Source organism: Chiloscyllium punctatum, chromosome 2 (assembly GCF_047496795.1).
Source record: "Chiloscyllium punctatum isolate Juve2018m chromosome 2, sChiPun1.3, whole genome shotgun sequence".
NCBI classification, from domain to species: Eukaryota; Metazoa; Chordata; class Chondrichthyes; order Orectolobiformes; family Hemiscylliidae; genus Chiloscyllium; species Chiloscyllium punctatum.
Genome location: NC_092740.1, coordinates 23,056,129 through 23,079,636, shown reverse-complemented (window position 1 = coordinate 23,079,636; position 23,508 = coordinate 23,056,129). Strand labels below are relative to the sequence as shown.

Sequence of the window (23,508 nt, the reverse complement as noted above, 5' to 3'; positions counted from 1 at the left end):
TTTTCCCTGGGGTTGGAGAGTCCAGAACTAGAGGGCATAGGTTTAGGGTGAGAGGGGAATGATATAAAAGAGACCCACGGGGCAACGTTTTCACACAGAGGGTGATACGTGTATGGAATGAGCTGCCAGAGGATGTAGTGGAGGCTGGTACAATTGCAACATTTAAGAGGCAGTTGGGTGGGTATATGAATAGGAAGGGTTTGGAGGGATATGGACCGGGTGCTGGCGGGTGGGACTAGATTGGATTGGGATATCTGGTCGGCATGGACGAGTTGAACCGAAGGGTCTGTTTCCATGCTATAACTCTCTATGACTCTATGACTCTAAATCATTTCTGAACACTTTCAGGTTTCACAACAATTTTCTGATAGTTAGGAGACCGGAATTGCATGCAATATTCCAAAAGTGGCTTAACCAATGTCCTGTACAGCTGCAACGTGACCTCCCAACTCCTGTACTCAATACTCTGACCAATAAAGGAAAGCATACCAAATGCCTTCTTCACCATCCTATCTACCTGCAAGTCTACTTTCAAGAAGCTATGAACCTGCACTCCAAGGTCTCATTTTCAGCAACCCTCCCTAGGACCTTATCATTAAGTGTATAAGTCCTGCTATGATTTGTTTTCCCAAAATGCAGCATCTGGCATTTCATCTGGGGCTTCAGAAAGTTGCACTCCTTCTCTGCCTCACCTTCTTAAGCTATTGCATCCTCTGCCCAGCATCTTCATGCTGCATGTCAAGTTAACAAAGAAAAATTGCTCTCACATGTGATACATAGTGAAACAATGACAGCAGGCTAGCTGTGTGTACCCGTGCAGTCGGCTGTCAAAGAGCTATCTGAATATGGTGTCAGAATTCCACCAACTACATGCAACACTGCCTTGCACAGCAAGGTCAGTTATTTCTGGACGCCCACATCCACTCACCCTTCCTAATGCCCATGTCTGAGCCAGGCACTGAGTGCCAGCTTGCTCTGAAAAATGTTAGGGAATGTGATTCCCCTATCAGCTTGTAATCAATTATAATCTATCAAGTGTCACTGCAGATGTAGTGAGAGATAGATATGCAAGAGCGCTATTAATCTGGAATAGGTTCAACCTCATTTGAAAACACAATCAAGTTGTCATTTTAAGAACCAGAGGTTTCACTATCAGTTATTTTCCATTCTCTCCCATGATCATGACATTTAAAGGGTTAAACATTTATTGGTCATTGGTGACAGCAGTAGAAGTTCTATTCCATTTTGTATTGGCATCTATAGCAAACACCTGTGGAAAAGATTAACCATCCTCATGATAGGTTGGACATATCTGACTCTATCCTCTCATCTCTGGATTGCAGCATCTAATTTTATTGAATGAGGCTTGTCAGTTTGGTGAGGAAAATAATGCCCAGTTTCAAAAGAGTGACCACTTTTAATTTTTATGATTGCTGTAGAGTTCAATAACTTTCAAAAAGAGATGAGTTTCAGTGATTAATACAAAAGATCGCATAGCAATATTTCAGACCTTAAGACTTTCATTATGACAAACAAATGAAAATCAACATTGAAACCTTACTTAAGAGGAAGCTAATGCATTAAATTAGAGAAAAAAAGTACTATCTATTAAATTTGTAATATAGTTGAAAGCCTCAGGCCTTATTTATGCATTATAGTATACTCACGGCACAAATTATATCTTGTGCATAAAGTGCCAAGCTCTCCCCCTGCTTTAACAGACTCTCTTCTTTCTGCCACACCCCAGGGTGAATCTTCCATCAATCTTTTAAAACAAATTTTCTTCCCTCAATCTTCTAAACATGGTTGCGTGTGGCATGGCAATCTGATGACTCCTTGGCCTTTAACTCTCCACCAGACTTGTTTCTTCAGAGACAATATCAGTTCTCACCAGCACTTCATGATTAACCCCAAAACGGTCACTTTCTTCTACCAAGCATGACAGCACTCGTGAGTCACCTTTCTGAAACCTGTCTGACTCTGAGGGCCTGTAATCTTGCTACAGGAAGAGTCACCTCCTCCTCCAGGTGTTATAATGTGCATCTTACTTTCCATTAATTCTAATTTGAGTGTCTGTCACCATGACAGGCAGCTCAAATGGTCTTGTCTCTACCATGATGCTAGATGGGCTTGTGTCTGGGCGCCATAGTGGCTCAGTGGTTAGGACTGCTGCCCCACAGCGCCACGGACCAGTTCGTATCCGACTTCGGGCAACTGTCTACGTGGAGTTTGCACATTCTCCTCATGTCTGCGTGAGGGTGCTCCGGTTTCCTCCCATAATCCAAAGATATACAGGTTAGATGAATTGGCCATGCTAAAATTGCCCACAGTGCTAGATGCATTAGTCAAGAGTAAGTATAGGGCAGGGAAATGGGTCTGGGTGGGTTACTCTTCAGAGGGTCGGTGTGAACTTGTTGGGCCGAAGGGCCTGTTTCCATACTGTAGGGAATCTAATCAGATCTCATAGTAGGGCATTCCTCCTCTCCAAATTCCTCCTCTTGACCTGAAGGGATACCATTTCAACCATAACAACCTTATAAAATCCAGTGCTCGTTATAGCATCTGATATTATTTTCATAATCCAGACACCACGTTATGAACCTGTCCTCAAAACTGAAACTATTACTATGAGAGATGAGTTCTAACAGTTTGTATCCATCGAAATTGAATAAAACCTCTGAAGCAAGTTCAATAAGCCTAAGTTTATTGGAGGAAGCAGTGGTATTAAGAGCAGAGTTGTTAATCCTGAGAGACAGGTAATGTTCTGGGGACCTGGCTTTGAATTCTATCATGATAGATGGCAGAACTTGCATTTGATTTTTTTTAAAAATCAGTAATTATGAATCTAATGATAGCCATAAAATTATTGTCAGGAAAAAAAAAAATCTGGTTCACTAATATCCTTTAAGAAAGGAAACTGCCATCCTTACCTGATCTGGCTTAAATGGGAATCTAGATCCACAGCAATGTGATTGACTCTTAAGTGAGATCTGGGCAATAAGTGTGGACTATAACTGCAGGCTGGCCAGTGATACCCCCATCCTATGAAAGAATGAATAAAAATAAATACATTTTTCATTTGCCTGAATTGCCAAGTTTCCCATTCTCTTCTGATATTGAATAAAATAGCGATTTTTGTATCACACTATGGAGCACCAATAGACAGAAACTTTATAATGTCCTCCTGAAATTTCACATTGTTATTTTATGTGAGGTGCTAATCAGTTTAAAATGATTGGCTTCACATTGCTGCTTAAATTGCAGGCAGTGGAATCTGGATGAGTAGCTTTCGTGTTGACATGTCATAATTTTCACAGCCCACATCTTAACGTTTGTTGACCTATTAACAGATTGTGCAAATCACTGAAAGACATTTATGTCACTAAGATAATTAGGTATCTGCTGTTAAACTTAGAATAAACATGGAAAATTCGGTTTGAATTTTTATTTGGTCGATGGACAAACAATTTCAATTTTATTGGTCCATCAAGATGAAGTATCTTTAGGTTAACTTGCTAAACAGGATTCATCCGAAAGTAGAAATGATTATTCTTTTCCATTGTGATCAATGGAATAAGGAAATGTGACAGTTTTTAAAATGCTGCATCTGTGTCAGCAGTTCTGTTGTGAATTAAATAGGCAATTCTATGCTAGGAGATGTGGTCCATTGCAGGGAGCAGTCAGAGTATTGGGGTAAAAATATCTATGACAGTTTCCAAGCAGAATGCCATCAGACCAATGGGGAAGAGGTGTATTTGGACCTGTTTGTGCTGTTATTCAGAAACTCTGTGTGCTGAGACTTGTAATTCTTTATTCAATTCAGCTTATTCCCATCCTTTCTTGAAAGTTCCACTGTTTTGTGATTCCACAAGATTTAACAAAACCTCAGCACCTCAGCTAAATAACAGTCCCTTTTCTTTGAACCTCTAGAATGAATGCTAGTGAATTACTCCTTCAAGAGGGTTCACCACAACCTGGTTTAATATCTAATTCTTGGACTGTGGACATCACTGGTGAGGCTGGCATATTTTGCCCATTCCTTACTATCCCTGAGAGTGCCACCATGTTGAACTACCCCAATTATGCTGTGATGATTCTTTCCCAGTTCTATTTAGCTTGCATCAATACAGCATTCATGAAGTAATACTGACATACTTCCAAGTTGGATGGCGCAGAACCTGCTGTAGATTTGGAGGTGCCTCCTTTATGCTCCTAGCTTGGTAGAAGTAACAAATTTCAGAATGGCTCTTAAGGAAGCTTGATGCAAGTTGCAAGAAAAAATGTTCTTGATGACTGTAGTGATTGGAACAAGGTCAACCAAGTGGACCTCTCAAATATGAGTTCCCTGATTGGGGCTGTTAAACTGGTTCAATCAGGGAACCCTCGCTGACAGATATAAACAGGAATGTCAGCGGTTCTGTTCACTCTGTGAGCTGGCTCTGTGGAAGCTAGACCAGTGTCAAGTACTATGCACATGTAAATAATGGGTGACTTGGTAATGGGGTACCAGCTGAGAAATTATTTCAATAACAAAGGAATTAAAAGTGAGAACTGCAGCTAAATTTATCTCTTTCGAAATCAATACCAGGGAAATCAAATCGAAAGACTCCAACTCGTATCTAACAACAAATGACAGTGCCAGGGGACTGGAGAGTGGCGAAAGTTGTGCCCCTGTTCAAAAAAGGGAATAGGGATTACCCCGGGAATTACAGGCCAGTTAGTCTTACTTCGGTGGTAGGCAAAGTAGTGGAAAGGGTACTGAAAGATAGGATTTATGAGTATCTGGAAAGACACTGCTTGATTAGGGACAGCCAGCACGGATTTATGAGGGGTAGGTCTTGCCTTACAAGTCTTATTGAATTCTTTGAGGAGGTGACCAGGCATGTGGATGAGGGTAGAGCAGTGGATGTAGTGTACATAGATTTTAGTAAGGCATTTGATAAGGTTCCCCATGGTAGGCTTATGCGGAAAGTCAGGAGGCATGGGATAATGGGAAGTTTGGCCAGTTGGATAGAGAACTGGCTAACTGGTCGGAGTCAGAGAGTGGTGGTAGATGGTAAATATTCAGCCTGGAGCCCAGTTACAAGTGGAATTCCGCAGGGATCAGTTCTGGGGTCCTCTGCTGTTTGTAATTTTTATTAATGACTTGGAAGAGGGAGTCGAAGGGTGGGTCAGTAAGTTTGCTGACGATACGAAGATTGATGGAGTTGTGGATAGTGAGGAGGGCTGTTGTTGGCTGCAAAGGGACTTAGATATGATGCAGAGCTGGGCTGAGGAGTGGCAGATGGAGTTCAACCCTGTCAAGTGTGAGGTTGTCCATTTTGGAAGAACAAATAAGAATGCAGAATACAGGGTTAATGGTAGGGTTCTTAGTAAGGTGGAGGAGCAGAGGGATCTTGGGGTCTATGTTCATAGATCTTTGAAAGTTGCCTCTCAGGTGGATAGAACTTGTAAGAAGGCCTATGGTGTATTAGCGTTCATTAGCAAAGGGATTGAATTCAAGAGTCGTGAGGTGATGTTGCAGCTGTATAGGACCTTGGTAAGGCCACATTTGGAGTACTGTGTGCAGTTCTGGTCGCCTCATTTTAGGAAAGATGTGGAAGTTTTGGAGAGGGTGCAGAGGATATTTACCAGGATGTTGCCTGGAATGGAGAATAGGTCATATGAGGATAGGTTGAGAGTGCTAGGCCTTTTCTCATTGGAACAGCGAAGGATGAGGGGTGACTTGATAGAGGTTTATAAGATGATCAGGGGAATAGATAGAGTAGACAGTCAGAGACTTTTTCCCTGGGTACAACAGAGTGTTACAAGGGGACATAAATTTAAGGTGAAGGATGGAAGGTATAGGGGGGGATGTCAGGGGTAGGTTCTTTACCCAGAGAGTGGTGGAGGCATGGAATGCGCTGCCTGTGGGAGTGGCAGAGTCAGAATCATTGGTGACCTTTAAGCAGCAATTGGATAGGTACATGGATAGGTGCTTAAGCTAGGACAAATGTTCGGCACAACATCGTGGCCCGAAGGGCCTGTTCTATGCTGTATTGTTCTATGTTCTATGTTCTATTAATTGGGTTTAGGACCATAAAAATCTTAATGGTTTGACATTGCGTTGAATAGCAATGACAAATTTGTATTTGACCCAATTATCAACTCATTTCCCTGGTGCTAATTGTCAGATTAATCAATTAAAGTCAGTGGAAGCAATACTCACCATCACACAATTGCCTCATAGTGTTAATCTTGTTAAATGTGTCAAACAGTCCTTGAGTTTCTTACACAGGACCTTACACCAACCATATGGATGAGAAAGGGATTTTAAAATTGTTTTTCATCTGCCTGAACATAATGCTGTAAGATACTAACAAACAGATTAAAGAATCATCTCAGTCATTTCTACTGTATTTTAACGAAGATGTTGAGCCTTTTCCTCTAAATAATTCTGCTTCCTGTCAAAGAGCAGAGAAATGGATTTTAGAGAGACACATGGAGAGAAACTTAATCTTCAGCACAGATGGGAAACTGAACTTTTTGTAAAGTCTTTTTTAGAGTCAGGCACAGAGGGGGCAATCAGTAATAGCTACAAAGTTTTGCAAAGTATATCCTTTCTTTGGTATATATTGGAATGTACACATCAGACTGTATACAGCTCAATGTGAGAAACAGTTCCTTTAGTAATAAATAAAAAAAGTTTATCACAAGTAAAACTTGCTCAAGTAAAGATACAAACAAGGTTCACAAGGGTTTTACACTGTGCACAAATATATAGCTACCCCACTCAAAACAGAATTATTCACAAATTGCCCAAATATTGGGCTGTAACTGAAGTCATTTTGCACATAAGCTGTTGGCAGAGGGGCAGGTGTCTTCCTGGATCAGTTATGGTGATTGAAATAACTTCTGGAGACAGTGGTGTAGACCTCAAAATTTACCTTAGAAACCCTCCACTTTCAGTGATGAACCCTTCCAGTGGGTTTTCAGCACACTCACTTTGATCAAAGGAGTTTTAAAGAAAACAAGAGACCGAAAATGCTGCTGTTCCATGCGCATTATCTCCGTGTTTAGATCCAACAGATCTATTACAATCACAAACTCGGTCATGTGATCATGCCTTGAAAGTATTGTAGACTCAGTAGCTACTATTGAGCAGCTTTACAAAAGCAACATTTTTCCTCGCTGCCACCAGTCACCTTTGTTCTGCAAAGTGTTCCTTTCAGATGATATATTGACATACATCCATTTAATAATCCAAAAAGAATGTTTCAGATATCACATCTTCACAACAGTACATAGTATACAGCAGCCAGCTGTACTGACTCAAATCCCTACTGAATTCCAGTAAAACTTCATCAGCCTTATACTCAAAACCTTTTTGATAATCATTGAGTTCAGACATTGGAAATGGTAATAGTTCCATCATTTTACCCCTACTCAGAATCACAACGTGCAGCATGGTTCAGAATGAATTAGCAAGATTGAATGTGTTATTCCTTTACATTTTCCTTCAGTGATTCATTCATTCCTGTTGAATAAACCAAGAACAAAAATTTCTCAGGGTTTGCTCCAACCTTCAATTAATGAGTGTGGGGGAGAGCTTTGTGTATGTTTAAATTAACAGCAAGGGACCAAGCAACCCTGAGCTCTTGAATTTGCAAAATGCAATATTGAAAGACTCGCAGAAAGGATAGTTAATTTGAAATCATGTGGCGGCCTTCAAAGAAAACTGGATCGATCAATACCTGTTAAATCATGGCGATCCTGAGATTGCAAAAGATTCCGTTTTGTGCTTCCCTATAATAAGGGACCAACAGTTCATGTGAGTGAGTGGAGTAGGGGGTGGGGGGTGGGGGGGGGGGGGGGGGGGGGTCATGACGAATTATGTACACAGAGTGCAAAAACAGAAATTGCTGGAAAATCTCAAACTGTCTGGCAGCATCTGTAGAAAGAAGGCAGAGTTAACGTTTCAGGTCCAGTGACCCTGCTTCAGAACTGAACTGGACTTGAAACATTAATACTGCTTTCTGAGCAAGTATCAGTGAGCCTGGAATGCTAACTCTGATTTCTCTCCACAGATGCTGCCAGACTTGCTGAGCTTTTCCAACAATTTGTGTTTTTGTTTCTGATTTCCAGCATCCACAATTTTTTGGGGTTTCAATTTGTTAAGTGTACCAATGCCTTGGATAGAAGGAGGTTTGAAAAGTTAAAACACCTTTTTCTCACTTTGGATTTTCTTAAATTCGTACACAAAGTAAATCAAGTATTCTCTTATTCTCTCTGGTAAACTATAAAAAAAAACTCACCCAAGCACACTAAATTTGCATGTTGATATCTGACAGTATTTCTTTTAAGTTCCTAGTCTATTTCTTTCTCTTCATAAAGTGAGTTGGAATACTGTTGTGCAATGAAATTAATCACACAGTGTCTAAAATTTTCATGAAGTTACTTCTTCCTAGTTAAAGGCATTGCAACATGATTTGAGCATAAAGCTCATTCAGATGCTCCCCAGCACTGACCAAGTTATTTTTTTTTACCCCCATTACCTCCCTCAGCATCTGGACTATTTCATTTGGGTCACTAGAGGGCGATGTAGCTTTCTCTGAGAAAACCGCAGCCCAAAATAAAAGCAGTGAGCAGCTCCCTAAAATCTAAGCCCATGAACAAACAAAAATCAAAGAATAACTGCTCCAATTTGAAATTATCACTAATTGTAATTTGAACCCTACATTGGGGTCAACTTTGTTATGTAATGACAGGAGAGGTACCTTGGAATTGTATCTGGTTTGAGGAGTGGAATACGAGATTTTTACACAATGTGAACTATGTGGTAGATTCCCTGTGTTAGAACATTCTGTATTTGTCCCTGTTCAGTGTCTCGATGTCAATACTAACTCATTTTATGCTCTCAAATCATTTTGTCATCTGACTGAAGCTCCTCTGTGTTTTTGCATGAGCTGTTAGTTTTGTGTGCCTGTTGGTACTGATTTCTTACAAAAAAAAGCACTTGCTATCATGTTAAAAGTGCTTTACATGGTTTATTATGCTGTGATCAGCAACATGACAGGAACTGGATTCAATTCTACAATATTGTAAGAGTAGGTTAGATAGGAAAACTCAGAACATGTCTGCCAGTCATTTTATTTAAATTATTTTAATTCATTCCCTCAAGATAAAATAGTTAATTTAAACACATTTGGGACACATATTTTAGCTTAGTTACCAGCTGTGCCCTCATTCTGGTTAATTTTAAATTAACATAGAACTGTTGCCACTGAATCTGGAAATGTACCAGAATCTCTGGTCATGTGAGTAGGATTTTTGGATTGAAATCGCAGTATGTTATAATAACGCCTTTGATCTGAATTTATTTCTGTTATTTTAATGAGCATGTTAAAATAACGTAGAATTCAGAAGGATATGTTAATATCTTTGTAATTAAATACCACAGCAGCACTTCAATTTCCACGTCCTTTACCGCTGACATTTAGTTTATTTCCTTTGCATCTTGTTTGTACCAACATCTATCCCAATGGAGGAACGTGAGGGTCGACAGGTCATTTCCCCACCCTGTCCACTCTCCAACCAGATGGTGGAAGGTTTCCTGGAACATTACTGGGTGACTCAACCACCATACTCTTCCCCTTCCTCCCTGATGATTTGGTAAAGATTAGCATAATCTATTGTACTTCCTACTGCCACCTGTAGATATAGTGGAATGATTTACAAAGGGAAGTTGTGGGCATAATGGTATTGTCATTGGACTAGAATCCCAAAACCCTGGGCTGATGGTCTGGGAAAGTGTTGAAATCTGAGTTCAATAAAAATCTCAAATTGTTCAAAAGAAATTGGCCTGATAGTAAACCTGTAACCATTGTTGTTAAAAAAAAAGGTCTGGCTTTGCTAATAAGGAAATCTACCATCCTTCCCTGGTCTGGTCAACATGTAGCTCTAGACCCATAGCAATGTGGTTGAATCTTAACTGAAATGGTCTGGCAAGCCACCAGTTCATGAGTAATTAAGGATAGGCAATCTAATAGCCCTCGAATGAACAAAAAGATGGGGCAGAACGGTTAGCACCGCTGCCTCATAGTGCCAGGGACCCAGGTTTGATTCCAGCCTTAGGCGAATGACTCTGTGGAGTTTGCACGTTCTCCCCATGTCCGCGTGGGTTTCCTCCGAGTGATCCAGTTTCCTCCTACAGTCCAAATATGTGCAGATTAGGGTGGATTGGCCATGCTAAATTGCCCACAATGTTCAGGGATGTGTAGTCTTCCGTTAGCCATGGGGAATATAGGGAGATGGTCTGGGTGGGACAATCTTAAGAGGGCTGGTGTGGGCTTGTTTGACCAAATGGCCTGTTTCCAAACTGTGGGGATTTCTAAAGAAATGCCTATAATTAACCATGCACTAAACTGTGTCAGTGTTTATGCTGTGCCTAAATTTCCTCCCACTCCTTTTCATCTGACCCTATCATCTTATCTTTCTATTTTGTCCAAATCTACTTCCTGGTTTACTGCATCAATGTCATGCCCTCTTTGTGATAACAAGTTCCACATTCTCACCACATACTGAGTAAAATAAACCTATCCAATTCCTATTGAATTGATCAGTGATTATTAGATGCTTCTAACCAGATTTCTCCACAAGTGAAAGTATTTATCTTAAACGTACCTGACTGAACCTATTAAATTGAGCTAGTTGTCAGGCGAGAGAACGGAGCTTCAACCATCCTTGAACATCTAACATGCACCAACATTTCACATTTGGAAGTAATCCCTTTGGTTTTGCCCTTGCTTATTTCTTTTGTTGTTATCTCTTTCCCACGTGTGAATGCTCAAAGGACTTGTAACCCACTGCAGTAGGTAACTGGGACAAATGGTATGGTCCAATGACCAGGACTGGTTGAATGCTGTTTTAGCTGATTGTAGTTAAGGTGATATGAAGAATGGTATCAGGAGTCTATCACTGTGTTGGAGCCAGGAAACTCAATGAGTTCTCACTTTAGGAGCAAATGCAAGTTAAAACTATAGGCATACAATAAGGACATCTACACCATTTAGAATTTTAAAAAACGTACTTCGATTGTACAGATTATTACATTTATTATTACATCTGTTATAATATCACAATACCCTGTGGATTTGACTAATAATCCTGATTCATTTGCTCCCTTCCTTTATCAGATTTACCCATGGCATTCATTACCCATCCATAATGGGCCCTGAGAAGAATTTCCAACCATGAGATTGAGGAGAGAGGAAGGGATACAGGGATGAGACAAGATCACTCAATTATTTGTTTAGATTGTGGCTGATCTGCACTGAACATAGAAAGTGCTGGGGAAATTCAGCAGGACTGGCAACATCTGTGCAGAGAGAAACAGAGTTAATGTTTCAAGTCCAATCTGAGCCAGTTCTAAAGAAAAATCAAACAGGACTCAAAACGTTAATTCTCTTTCTCTTTCCATGGATGCTGCCAAACCTGCTGAGTTTATACAGCATTTTCTGTTTTTTATCTCAGATTTCCAATCTGCATTATTTTGTTTTTATAACTTGACTTATCTGACATGGTGGGCCAAAGGGCCTATCTCTATGCTATATGATTCTATAACTATGATTCGTTAACCTGTTTAATTTTTAAACTACCCTTAAAAAAGCTGCTCAGAATTGTATCGTGTGACAATGATGTTGTTGTTCTTATCTGACATGGTCATCCAGGGTTAACCTGAACATTCTGCTACTTTCTCAGGATGATGAGGTGAGAGAAAGCCGCTTTAGCTTCACTGCCTATGGGGTGGGACCTTGCCTACAAACAAAAGATGGCGTCACCACTAAAGGTGCAATCAACGCATCCCAGACTGCCCCAAAAAACCAAGATGATATGAGAAAACTCTTCATTGACAGAGCCAAGAAGATCGATACCGTGGCACGGGCTGGTTTTCCTTTAGCCTTTTTAATTTTCAATATTTTCTATTGGGTCATTTACAAAATCCTCAGACACGAGGACATACACCAACAGCAATAGTTTAAGCCTCAAACAGGCATCATTAACAACATATGTCAGTAACAGAAGTAACATTGAAAGAGATCTTAGTGTAATAATGAGGCCACATTGGGCCAGAATTCATCTTTAATACACTGAGCAGTAATGTTAAATGTACTATGCAAATCTAAAGAGGAACCCAAATGAATAATAAGAGATTACTTCTCTAATGCTTTCTGCATTTTCACATCACAGAGAGTACTTGGGAAAGAGATTTTTTACATGACTGAGAATATGATAAAGTTAAATATTGGCTGAAATAAATATGTTTATAGTTTTGTTTTCTTGTTTTGATGTTTTGCCTTGACTGCTTCCAATTTGAAGATAGCAATAACTAAATTACTGTAGACTTATCAGGGGGAACTGTTGTGAAATGCAACAATTATCTAGGAGAGAGAGCAAGTAATTGGAAGCTTACTGTATGTCTTCCAGCCAGAGTCTGTTTTTTTCTTTTTATCCTCCAAACTTTATTCAATCTCGGGATGGGAAAGCAACTTCTTGGCTGACAAAATAAGGGACACGTTCACCCATCCAATTCCTCTCCTTTGCCTTGTAGCTACACCACTTGGCTGATGTGGTAGTTTGTTCTTTTAATCAAGTCTTGTTTAAAAACAGAAAGTGCTGGAGTAACTCAGCACAGTGGCTCAGTGGTTAGCACTGCTGCCTCACCCAGGTTCGATCCAACCCTTGAGGGACTGTGTGGAGTTTGCACATTATTGTCTGTCTGGGTTTCCTCTGGGTGTTCCGGTTCACTCTGCAGTCCAAGGTTAGGTGGACTGGCTATGCTAAATTGCCCCTAGTGTCCAGGCATGTGTAAATTAGCTGTATTAGCCATGGGAAATGCAGGGTTACAGGGAAAGGGTGGAGGATGAGTCTGGGTGGGTGCTGTTCGGAAGGTTGGTGTGCACTAGTTGGGCTGAATGGCTGGCTTCCACACTGTAGGGATTCTATGAAGTAACTGCATCTGTAGAAAGAATGTTAACGTTTTGATCGAATTCAGTGTAACACTTGTCCAGAGCCAAAGACTTAACTCTTTACCTTTGGCATTTGGTGATTTGTTTTTTTCAGGGTGGGAGTGAATTGAATCAAATAACTGTCCCTATTTGATGCAAATGGGATAAACAAAAATGTCTTACCCAACAAACAACGAGCGAGCTTTGAGATTTCCCAGCTCAAAATTAACTTTGGAAATGTAAGGATAAAGATTAAAACTCGTTAATGAATTTGGCAATAGATCATTGCAGCCTCAAAAGGATGTGCTCCTGGGAAGTAGAATTAATGACGAGATAAAAGGGAATTCATGATATATTGTGAGTAAGCTTGCTAATAATGTTTTAATTACAACTAAGAAAGCCCCTTGGTCCAGGGCCATTGTACTGCAGCACCAAACAGGAACACACAAAGCCCGAAGATATAGTTTGTAGGTGGAAAGGGAGATGTTGGAGGCGAGATGGAAAAGTCAACCAGTATGAGATCCTGTAAAAGAATGAGACAGAGGCAGAGTCCATGAGTTTCAAAGAATTGAGGCTGCGTTTCTTTTAAATTTTTACTTCCATATTATGTAATATACATATATGCACCAGTACTGTTAGGTAAAGAGGCAATACAGGAAAGTACCCACTGCGATCTTGTGAAAATGCTAAACAGCTCCTAAACCACCTGTGAATGATACCATATAACACAAGACTAATTTTCAAGGTGTTACTATTCCACAAACCAACACCTGCATTTTACAGGTTTACTGCTTAAATCTGGTGGTGCAGTTCTGTATTTTGCAATGTGTAAAATGTACTACTTGCTGATAAGTACGATACAGCCGTATTGCGTGCATTGATGCTGATACTCTGACTGCACTGCCTGTGTTCCAGTTTAAAATAGTCAAATGAGACGAGATAACTTCTGACTGTTATCCATTTCTGGTTCTTAGTTTTTGCATATGAGCGACTGACAAACAGGATCACACCCATGAATCTTACTTGTACATTTATTCCCAGCTTACCTTGTTACAAGCCACCCTTGTGCCAGCTGAGAAGTGCAGGCTCTTTGATAAAAGCTGACAGATGTGAACTGTTCAAAGTCTGAGCCTTGTTACCAAAGCCATTTCTGACATTCCTAGCTTGCTGCTGATTACTGCCATAACGTAGGCTGAGACCCCATGTAACTAATATAACACATTCTTGATGTGGTGAAATGGCCAAAAATAGGAACTTATTTGGGGAGCTCAAAAACAGACATTATTTGGTGAATCTTTAATGAAATGCATTCCAGCTGATGTACTATTCCTCAAAAATCACATACATAATGTCCACAATAGAGTGCTTTCAACTGATGGGTGTCTCAGAATGAAGAGATGTTGCAGAAGTATAATAAGAGACATATTTACAGTAATTGGGATTTCCCGTTTAGGGAGAGTGAGCTCCAATCAGGACTCTCTGATTTTCACTTTTGTCCCTGGGAACTGGTTTCTAATCATACAGTGCTGTGTAATAAAGAGAGACCCAGGAGGGTGGAGGAGCAATTTTGACACTGGGCAATAGTGTGTAACATACACACAATATTGTACCGACCACCCATTGCACATTCCTCCATTATCATTCTGACGAAGGTCAACAGGAATGAAAGTCAGGAGCAATGTGTGTCATTTTATACTGCCTATTTTGTCTGGTCACCCAGAATCATAATGGGATAAGCATGAAGGCAGAAGCTCTCGTCTTTACTTTCCTGAAGCAGCAGGCCTTAAGTTGATGATGGAGGTGTTGAATCAAACTTTTCTGCGACCACACTCTCACCAAGCTCTCTGAGGGCTCCGCTGTCTATATATAGATCTCCAGTCAATCAGACTCTTATCCAATGAACACCAATCTAGTCTTGATTGTAGTCAAGCCTTAGAACTCCATATTGAAGGCCATTGTGCCCTTAGTTCTTACATGTGTGAAATGACGTTTTACTTTTAAGGGAACAAGATATGTGTAAAACAGGTGAATCTTCATTTTACAGTTTTAAAGTCTAAAATTTACAAGAAATAGACTTATTTTTTCTTTTTCTAAATTATACAGCCGCGAGGTGTCTTTTACAGTAGAAGAAATTTTTTCCACAATTCCTTCATATATTTGTCTGGATGTTGCATGTTATTTCTTATTGAAGGTTAATGTTTGTTTGATTTCTTATGATTAGTAAGTGCTACTTTCTTAGCGTAACTCTAAAGGAACTACTGAACAAATGTCAATTACGCTGTTTGTCATAATATGTGCAAGGAAATACCTTTTGAACAAATATACTTTCTAGCAGTTGAAAAGCAAGACTTTTGTATTGTGTTGGGCTCAGTGGAAATAATACTGTGTAATATTGCATTATAAGCACTTCCTTTGTTCATATCAAATTCAATTCAATTGTCCAGCATTTTAAGAAGGAAAAGGGAATGGATATGGGGTTTTAGTGACTAGCTCCAGTCAGAAAACCATGGCCAACACAGATACAATAGGCCAATTGTGCAGGGATTTCAGTAACAGTCTATGTCATTAAACACCATTAAAAATAAACTCCTCTAAAAATTGCAGAGAATGTTGTGGGATATTTAATACACAAAGATGAGGCGTTCACACAGTATTATTTTTCAGCCTGTAAAAACTCAAAAAGCATTTATTATCCAAAAATCAACAGTTTTGGTAATTTCCTGATTGCTTTTATTTTGTAAAGAGCTCACACTCAAGACATTCGCCAGACAAGCATTCATCTCTTTTAATGATTTTCGAAGAGAAACTGTCTAAATTCCAGACTCAGCATTTGTTGCTTGGCTGAAGCAAGCACACTTGTGCATTAGGTCTTATTCAGAGATTACGTTAATAATGGATTGATAACATTGGAGAGGCTTAATTCTCATTGCTTTCACTGCGTAATACACAAAACTGCTGGAAATCGTAAACAGTAGCACGATATTCACAAGAGATAGATCAACAACTGAAAGAGAAACAGGGTTGATGGTGCAATGTGGTTGTTCATCAGGCTTTCAGACTGAAAAGACCTTGGTAATCAAGGTGCCTCTAGGAGCTAATGATTAGCATCCTGCATGCTACAGCCAGCCACAGGGGATAATCAAAAATATGTGTGTATTTGTTTGTGTTTAATTATTGGACTATTTACTTTATTAATTCTGAAATGGTTGGAGGTGCAGATGCCTGTTGACTGAAGGGGACAATTGGAAGCAGGAAGTTGCACTGATGTAACCTCCATCACGAACTGTTCTTTGGCTGTCCTAATTGTTATAAGTCCGAAAAATTAAAGGAAAGCTGAAAAGAACAACAGGAAGAGAGCAGAGGAGATGGGAGTGGGAAAACCACCAAAACACCTCATGAACTTGATTAAAACTCAACATTATGGTTGCTCTTTCAGTGAAGCCAAGTTCAAGGGTGAATTGGATAAGCTAGGGTTGTTATCTTTGGTACAGAGGAGATTGTGTATAAAATCGTGAGGACTGTGGATAAGAAGATCATTTTACCCCTTGGCTTGGGGTGGGGGAGCCATAATGAGGAGGTATAGATTGTAGTTAAGAGATGGGAGGTTTACAATGAATGTGGACTTTTCACGTTAGAGAGTGAGAGGGGTGGGAGGGAACTGGGGGAATTTGAAACCCATTGCCTGATTACTAGAATAAGGCAGAAACCCCGGTAACATTTCAAAATTACTTAGATATGCACTTTAAGCACTGGAACTGACAAGGTTCTAGACTGAGATGTAGAGAGGGGTTGCACTGAATGGCTACTTGTCTGTACAATGGACCAAATGATTTTAATCATGCTGTAAATTTCTATAATGTGATTCTGCGAAGAAAGCCGACAATAGTTTCAACCCAATTTTGTCAGCGACTTCCTGGTTGTCCTAATGTTCAAGTTAGTGCTTAATTGCTGGCAAGAACCATGAAATTCCTTTTTGCTACATAAAACATCCAGGGATACAAAAGAATGTAGAGCGAAGGTATGTGGATGGAATTAAGACAGAGATCAGTATTCAATCTAATTGAATTATGAGGTAGGAATTACATATAAATGAAGTGAAAAAAAACTGGTATGAGTTAAACTATGAAGTTTACATGTTTGGCTGTTGTCCTTCTTCAGGTATCTAACTACATGTTTATGACAGTTTATAGAAATTTAATGTCATTCATGCAAATAAATTGCCATGGCATATCCCTTTCCCTTTAAACTTAATTGAGAGAAAACAGGAGAGAAATGTTAGCACTACATTAACAGTAACATAGGTTGAAAGAAAGAAGTGCAAATTAGGCAGATAAGTCATCTTTTTGGTGGATGCCTAATCTTCAAAATTAAGTTATAAAAATAGAGAAACTATTTATGACAAAACAAATGTTAATCTGCACACTTATAAATTTTACTGATGAATGTAACCTGCTTTGGCAATCTTAGAACTCTGAAAATGTTGCATGTGACATGATCTAAGATATTTCTAATCAATCTGGTCAGATATGTTGTTACATACCTCTGGAATAGGTGGCACTTGAATCCAGGTATTGAGGGTTCAGAACAGATGCCACTACACCATAACACTCCCATCCTAATCTTATATTACAGTCTTTCATTTACATTATACATCTGACCAATCATTATTCTGATTATTACAGTTTATTTTTTTGGGAGCTTCATTAAGTGGAGTGACTGAGTCTCCTGATCCAAATTGGATCTTGACAGGGGGCTTACTTGTAGTCAGCTTTTAGAGGGTAACCAATGAATTTAAGGAGTTAGAGACATTTATTTTTATGGATAAAAAATTTCTTCCAGTTGATTGTAGCTTTAAAGGGCAGAATTTAAGTACTTAGAGACACAGGAGCTCCAATAACAGACAGGTAATTGCCTGTTAGATTTGAAATTGGATCAGCGCTCCTATTGCAGGCCACAGCTTGGTTGCCAAGGCAACCATTTCATGATATAATCCTAATCATGAGTTTCAGGTTCCACCAGAGCAGCTGCAAAAACTCATGTTTAATTAATAAATACATCTTGATTAAAAAGCTAATCTCATTAATAACGAAACTAAATTGTCATAAAAACCCATCTGGTGCACCAGTGCTCTTCAAGGAAGGAAATCTGCCATCCTTGCCTGGTCTGCACTCCACCAGACTTCAAATCCAAACCAGTGTGTTTGAATCTTAACTATCTGCTGAATTGACTCAGCGAGTCCTTGAGTTGTGTCAATAAACAAAACACACTGGAGACATGCCCATAACCATGGTTCAAGACAATCATTCACTCGCACTTTCTCAATAACAAATAGGGTTGTATTGCCAATACATGTGTCTCCCAAGAATATTATTTTAAAACATGTCTGTCCTTAATTGTCCTTAAGAAGGAGGTAATGATTAACTTCTTGACCTGCTGCAGTGCACACATAGTGGGCAGCACGGTGGCACAGTGGTTAGCACTGCTGCCTCACAGCGCCTGAGACCCGGGTTCAATTCCCGCCTCAGGCGACTGACTGTGTGGAGTTTGCACGTTCTCCCCCTGTCTGCGTGGGTTTCCTCCGGGTGCTCCAGTTTCCTCCCACAGTCCAAAGATGTGCAGGCCAGGTGAATTGGCCATGCTAAATTGCCCATAGTGTTAGGTAAGGGGTAAATGTAGATGTAGGGGTATGGGTGGGTTACGCTTCGGCGGGGCGGTGTGGACTTGTTGGGCCGAAGGGCCTGTTTCCACACTATAAGTAATCTAATCTAATCTAAAAATGTATGTACATCCACATGGTTCTGATACGTGAGCATTCCAGGGACTTGGCCCACTAGAAATGAAGGGATAAGGATATAGATCAATTACAGTTGTTAGTAGCTTGGCCTGAAGGAACTTGAAAATGATGGTGTTCCCAAATGCTAGCTGCTCTGGTCCTTCTAGGTGGTAGAGACTGCAGGTTTGGCAAATACTATTAAAGGACAATGGTGAATTGCTTCTTGTAGATGGTAAACACAGCAGCTACTGTTCCTCAGTGGTGGAAGGAGCAAATGTTGAAGACAGTGGATGAAGTGCCAATCAAAGATGCTGCTTTGTTCTTGACGGTGTGGAGGTTCCTGGGTGTTCTTTGCCGCATGGGTTGGAGTTGCCCAGTGTCATACCAGCCCAGAGTTGCCATGTTGCAGTTTTCTGGTCAGACAGTTCTTTGGGCATAAAATCCCATCCTCAAAATGGAGCAGGATTCCCACCACAAATGCTGACTAAATTACCCTTCACACGTTCACTGCTCCAAGTTTCTGATTTTGAATGTTTATGGAGTCGAGAGCAGTAGACAAAGTAAAAATAGAATATGCTGGAAATATTCAGAACTTGCAGCATTCGTGGAGAGAAAAAGTGTTCAAAACATAGGCCAAAATCAGAAATTGCTGGAGAATCCCTGCAGGTCTGGCAACCTCTGTGGAGAGAAAGCAGAGTCAACATGCACAGTTCTTAAGAAGGGTCACTGGGCTCAAAAGGTTAACTCAGTTTTTTTTTCTCATTAGCAAAAAGACCATAAAATAAGAAAATCTGTTCTTCACTTCCAAATATTCAGAACATGACACTGCAGAAATGAGAAGTGGGTATTGATCAGTTGTAAAGTTTGATTGGATGTCTAACTTCAGCTTTAGCTACTGCAGTTTCTTGTAGAAATGGAGAGAAAAGAAGGAGACATGGAATCATTGTCAGTGAAGAAGTCCATCAACAATGTTAGAACATAAGGAATACTCAATGTCAAGGTTTCCCGATGGGTGGGGTGTTCAGGACCTCAAGTGAGATCATGAGCTTGAAATTTTTGTTCAGGCGCTCTGAGGCAGCAATGGCCACCATGGAGTTCTGACCAAGTTCCAACAGCTGTCCTCCTGTCCTGACAGAATCCTGCAGTCAGAACCCTCCCACACCATCCCCTTCCCCAAGATGATAGTCCCAGAGGCCCCTCTTCCCTCTCACACCTCTCGCTCTCAAAGAGGGAATTGAGACAATATTCAAAATGGTGTCACGGTGGGATCAAATTTGAGAAGCACTGCACCGGGGATGTGTGTTAAAATAGAGTCCATTTAGTTGTGGAATTGGAAAGGACATGCCACTATTCAAACCATGCAGTTAAGGTAAATGGAGGCTTTTAAACAACTCAAAGAGTCAATACAGTTGAATTTAAAGGCTGGGAGAAATGCCCTGAAGAGGACGGTTGTTGGAATAGGAAATGCCCTGACACAGGAAGTACCCGAGGTAGAGACCTTCCAAGAAAATAGTGAATAAAAATTTGAAGCAGAATGGGAGAGACTACAGGTATCGAGATCCGATTGAATTGCACTAAAAAACATAATGATTTTCACAGAGATATCATAGAACCAGTGGGCTCAATGCTTTTTCCCAGTGCTACAAGCAACTCTGCTCTTTACTTCAGTAGATTTGTCTGATACAAACCAAAAGATCTGTTTGATATATTATCACTTGTACCAAGGTACTGTGCAAAGCGGACATTGTAGAATACTGGAGTGATTAACAACACATGACTAAAACAACACACGTACCTAATAGTTACCAAGTAAAAGGTAAGGGTAATGTCACCATAGTCTTACCAGACCATAGGTTTATAGACTTGCCTTCAACTGTCCTTTAAGTATCAGGAGATAGTGATCACTGCCGGCTAATGGCTTAAAATCAATTCAAGTGTGAACATTGTTGACCAGCATGAAGTGCCCCACACAGAAATGTAGGCCAACTAAAGGCATTAAGCATTTCCTGCTGAGGACACTGTAGCCTCAGTTTTTTACAGCTAAGAATTCATCCTTACATTTCAGCAGTGGAGCAAATTGGGCAGGTTGACATCCTGATGCATTCTGCAGTTGGTTTTCTCAAGATGTATGATAATGCACTGAAACAATGATTTTAAAAATGTAACTTTGTGTCGTAAAATGACTTATGTGCCAATAGGACATTGCCATCCATAAGCTATACAATTTATGCAATGGTGAGCACAGTTAAATCATCTTAACGCTGCGTTAGTTCAAACTTAAATATTTTCAGTACGTTTGTATTGCAGATATTGGGTATTTCTGAAGAGGTGTTCTTCTAGCCTGTACTTTATAGGTGAAAACTATTTTAAAGCAAACATTTTGGAACATTGTCACATTAATCAGCCAAACATTTAAATTAAACTATTTCTTCACTTCTGTATAGTTGTAACTGATTCATAAATCGAATTAATATTGCATGAAATATAATATAAAGTGAATTTTATTGTATTTTGTCCTATTTTAATAATATGCCAGCTGAGTCAGTGATTAAATGTGCAATTTACAGTGTACATGTATTTGTAAATATTTTGCTGTATAATTTATGCAAATAAAGATTTTTTCAGAATCTGGTTTGCTCCCAAGATATGATTTGTTTTCCGAAGCAAGTAATTAGATACATGCACCTCATTATTGTTGAAATGTCCCAAATTAACTCACACAATGGGCAGGATGTTCACGCCCTCAACCCTGGGGAAGTTGGGGTCACGGGATTAGGAGCGAGGACAGGAAATAACAGTCCAGAAAATGGCAGTGCCAGGCAGAATGCAGGTTATCTGGTGCAATTGCTCGTGTGCCCACCATTTTAGAGGAGGTGGTCTTGTGCCCCATACTTCATTATAATTAGCTGCATCAAAAGCCTTGCCCACTCTGTATAAAGGAGCTGAACCTTAAATTTCCCAGTAGACCTCCTATATTCCACTTCAGTGATCAGAGGTAGAGACACAAAGTTTAGGTGGGATTTGAGTGCCCTCTGCTTGTCTTGATGTGAAAGCAACTGGGAGGCAAAGGCCTAGTAGTAGTATCATACCCCAGTAATATTCTGGAGACTCCATCTCCAGTCACTCTCTGGCACATGGTGAAATTTGGATTCAATAAAAATCAGTGATAGTGATGCAGTGATTGAAACCACATGGGTCTCATTGACTATGAGTTCCCTGATTGGGCTGTTAGCCTGGACCAGTCAGGGAGTCCTGGCTGACAGATACAAACAGGAGGTTCAGAAGGTCTCCTTAGTCTAGGGACTGGTTTTGAGCTGGCTGATCACAGCCATATACAGGGCACATGTAAATAAAGGGTGACTTTTCACGGGATACCAGTTTCCGTGAAGTCATTTCAGTGATGACCACAAAACCATTGACAATTGTTAGGGAACAATCCATCCAGTTTACTTATGTCCTTTAGGGAAGGAAACTGCTGTACTTACCTAGTCTGGCCTACATGCGATTCCAGACCCGCAGCAATGTGGTTGACTCTGTGGATGAACAACAAAAGTGGTGGGAGAGACTACAACTAGGGCAATAACATAAGAATATGGTCACCCATTTAAATCAGGAATCAGGCAATTTATTTTCCCTAAAGGGTTGTTAATGTTGAATTTTCACCCTCAGCAAAGCATGGTGGCTGGGTCTCTAAACTTATTCAAGGTTGAGTGGTACAGCAAGCGTGAGGGTCAAATGGTCTGTTCCTACTTCTAAGTCCTATGTTTCCATGTACCATGTCCTCTCAGTCCATCATGTTAATTCAGATTCAGATTTCTCATTTAATTCATGTCCCCTCACCCATCCAGATGCCAAAGTATACTGCTCAGATTTCCATAGTACCTCCAAGAACCCTCCAGTGCCATTCACCTGGTGTACTTTATGTACGGTCCTTAGGAGTCATGCTAAAGCAATGGGAACTGATTTAAAATAATTGAAAACAACATGAACTTCTGACAGCCTCATCAAACAGTGAATTAAAGTCAATATCAATAGCACTGAGAGAAAACAGCTCCAGTTCAAAGATGATTGTCCAGTTTTTGAGTACCTATTAGGTTTACAAACTAATAAACAACCACGTCAAATACATATTCTATTATTGCAGTCTCTTTAAAGTTTTAATTATTCTTTTTTTCGATAGATCATCTGCTGTGTTGAAGTCATCAACAATGTTTAAAATCCAAACAATAATGGCTACAGATTTCCAAATAAAACTTAAAATCACAGACAGAACAGAACATACTTATGCAAGATTTGTGAAGGTTTGTAGCTCAAGTTGAGGTTTAGGCTGTAGGTTTGCTCGCTGAGCTGGAGGTTTGATATCCAGACGTTTCATTACCTGGCTAGGTAACATCATCAGTGGCGACCTCCAAGTGAAGCGAGGCTGTTGTCTCCTGCTTTCTATTTATATGTTTGTACTAGATGGGGTTCCTGGGGTTTCTGGTGATGTCATTTCTTGTTTGTTTTCTGAGGGGTTGACAGATGGTATCTAGATCTATGTGTTTGTTTATGGCATTGTGGTTAGAGTGCCAGGCCTCTAGGAATTCTCTGGCATGTTTTTGCTTAGCCTGTCCCAGGATAGATGTGTTGTCCCAGTCGAAATGGTGTTTTTTTTTCTTCATGTGTAGGGCTATGAGGGAGAGAGGGCCATGTCTTTTTGTGGCTAGCTGGTGTTCGTGTATCCTGGTGGCTAACTTTCTCCCTGTTTGT

The 23,508-nt window shown here is 40.1% G+C and overlaps 1 protein-coding gene across 2 annotated transcripts in view; it reads left to right on the top strand.

Annotated features, from left to right (window-relative positions):
* The window catches only part of glra3 (glycine receptor, alpha 3), a 219,130-nt gene extending 197,820 nt beyond the window's left edge, over positions 1-21,310 (top strand). For both annotated transcript variants that reach the window (XM_072594581.1, XM_072594580.1), the window contains one exon: positions 11,740-21,310. In XM_072594581.1, coding sequence (XP_072450682.1) covers positions 11,740-12,015 — 276 coding nt within the window. In that variant the 3' untranslated portion in view covers positions 12,016-21,310. The remainder of the gene's footprint in view (positions 1-11,739) is intronic.
* The last annotated feature ends 2,198 nt before the right edge of the window (positions 21,311-23,508 follow it).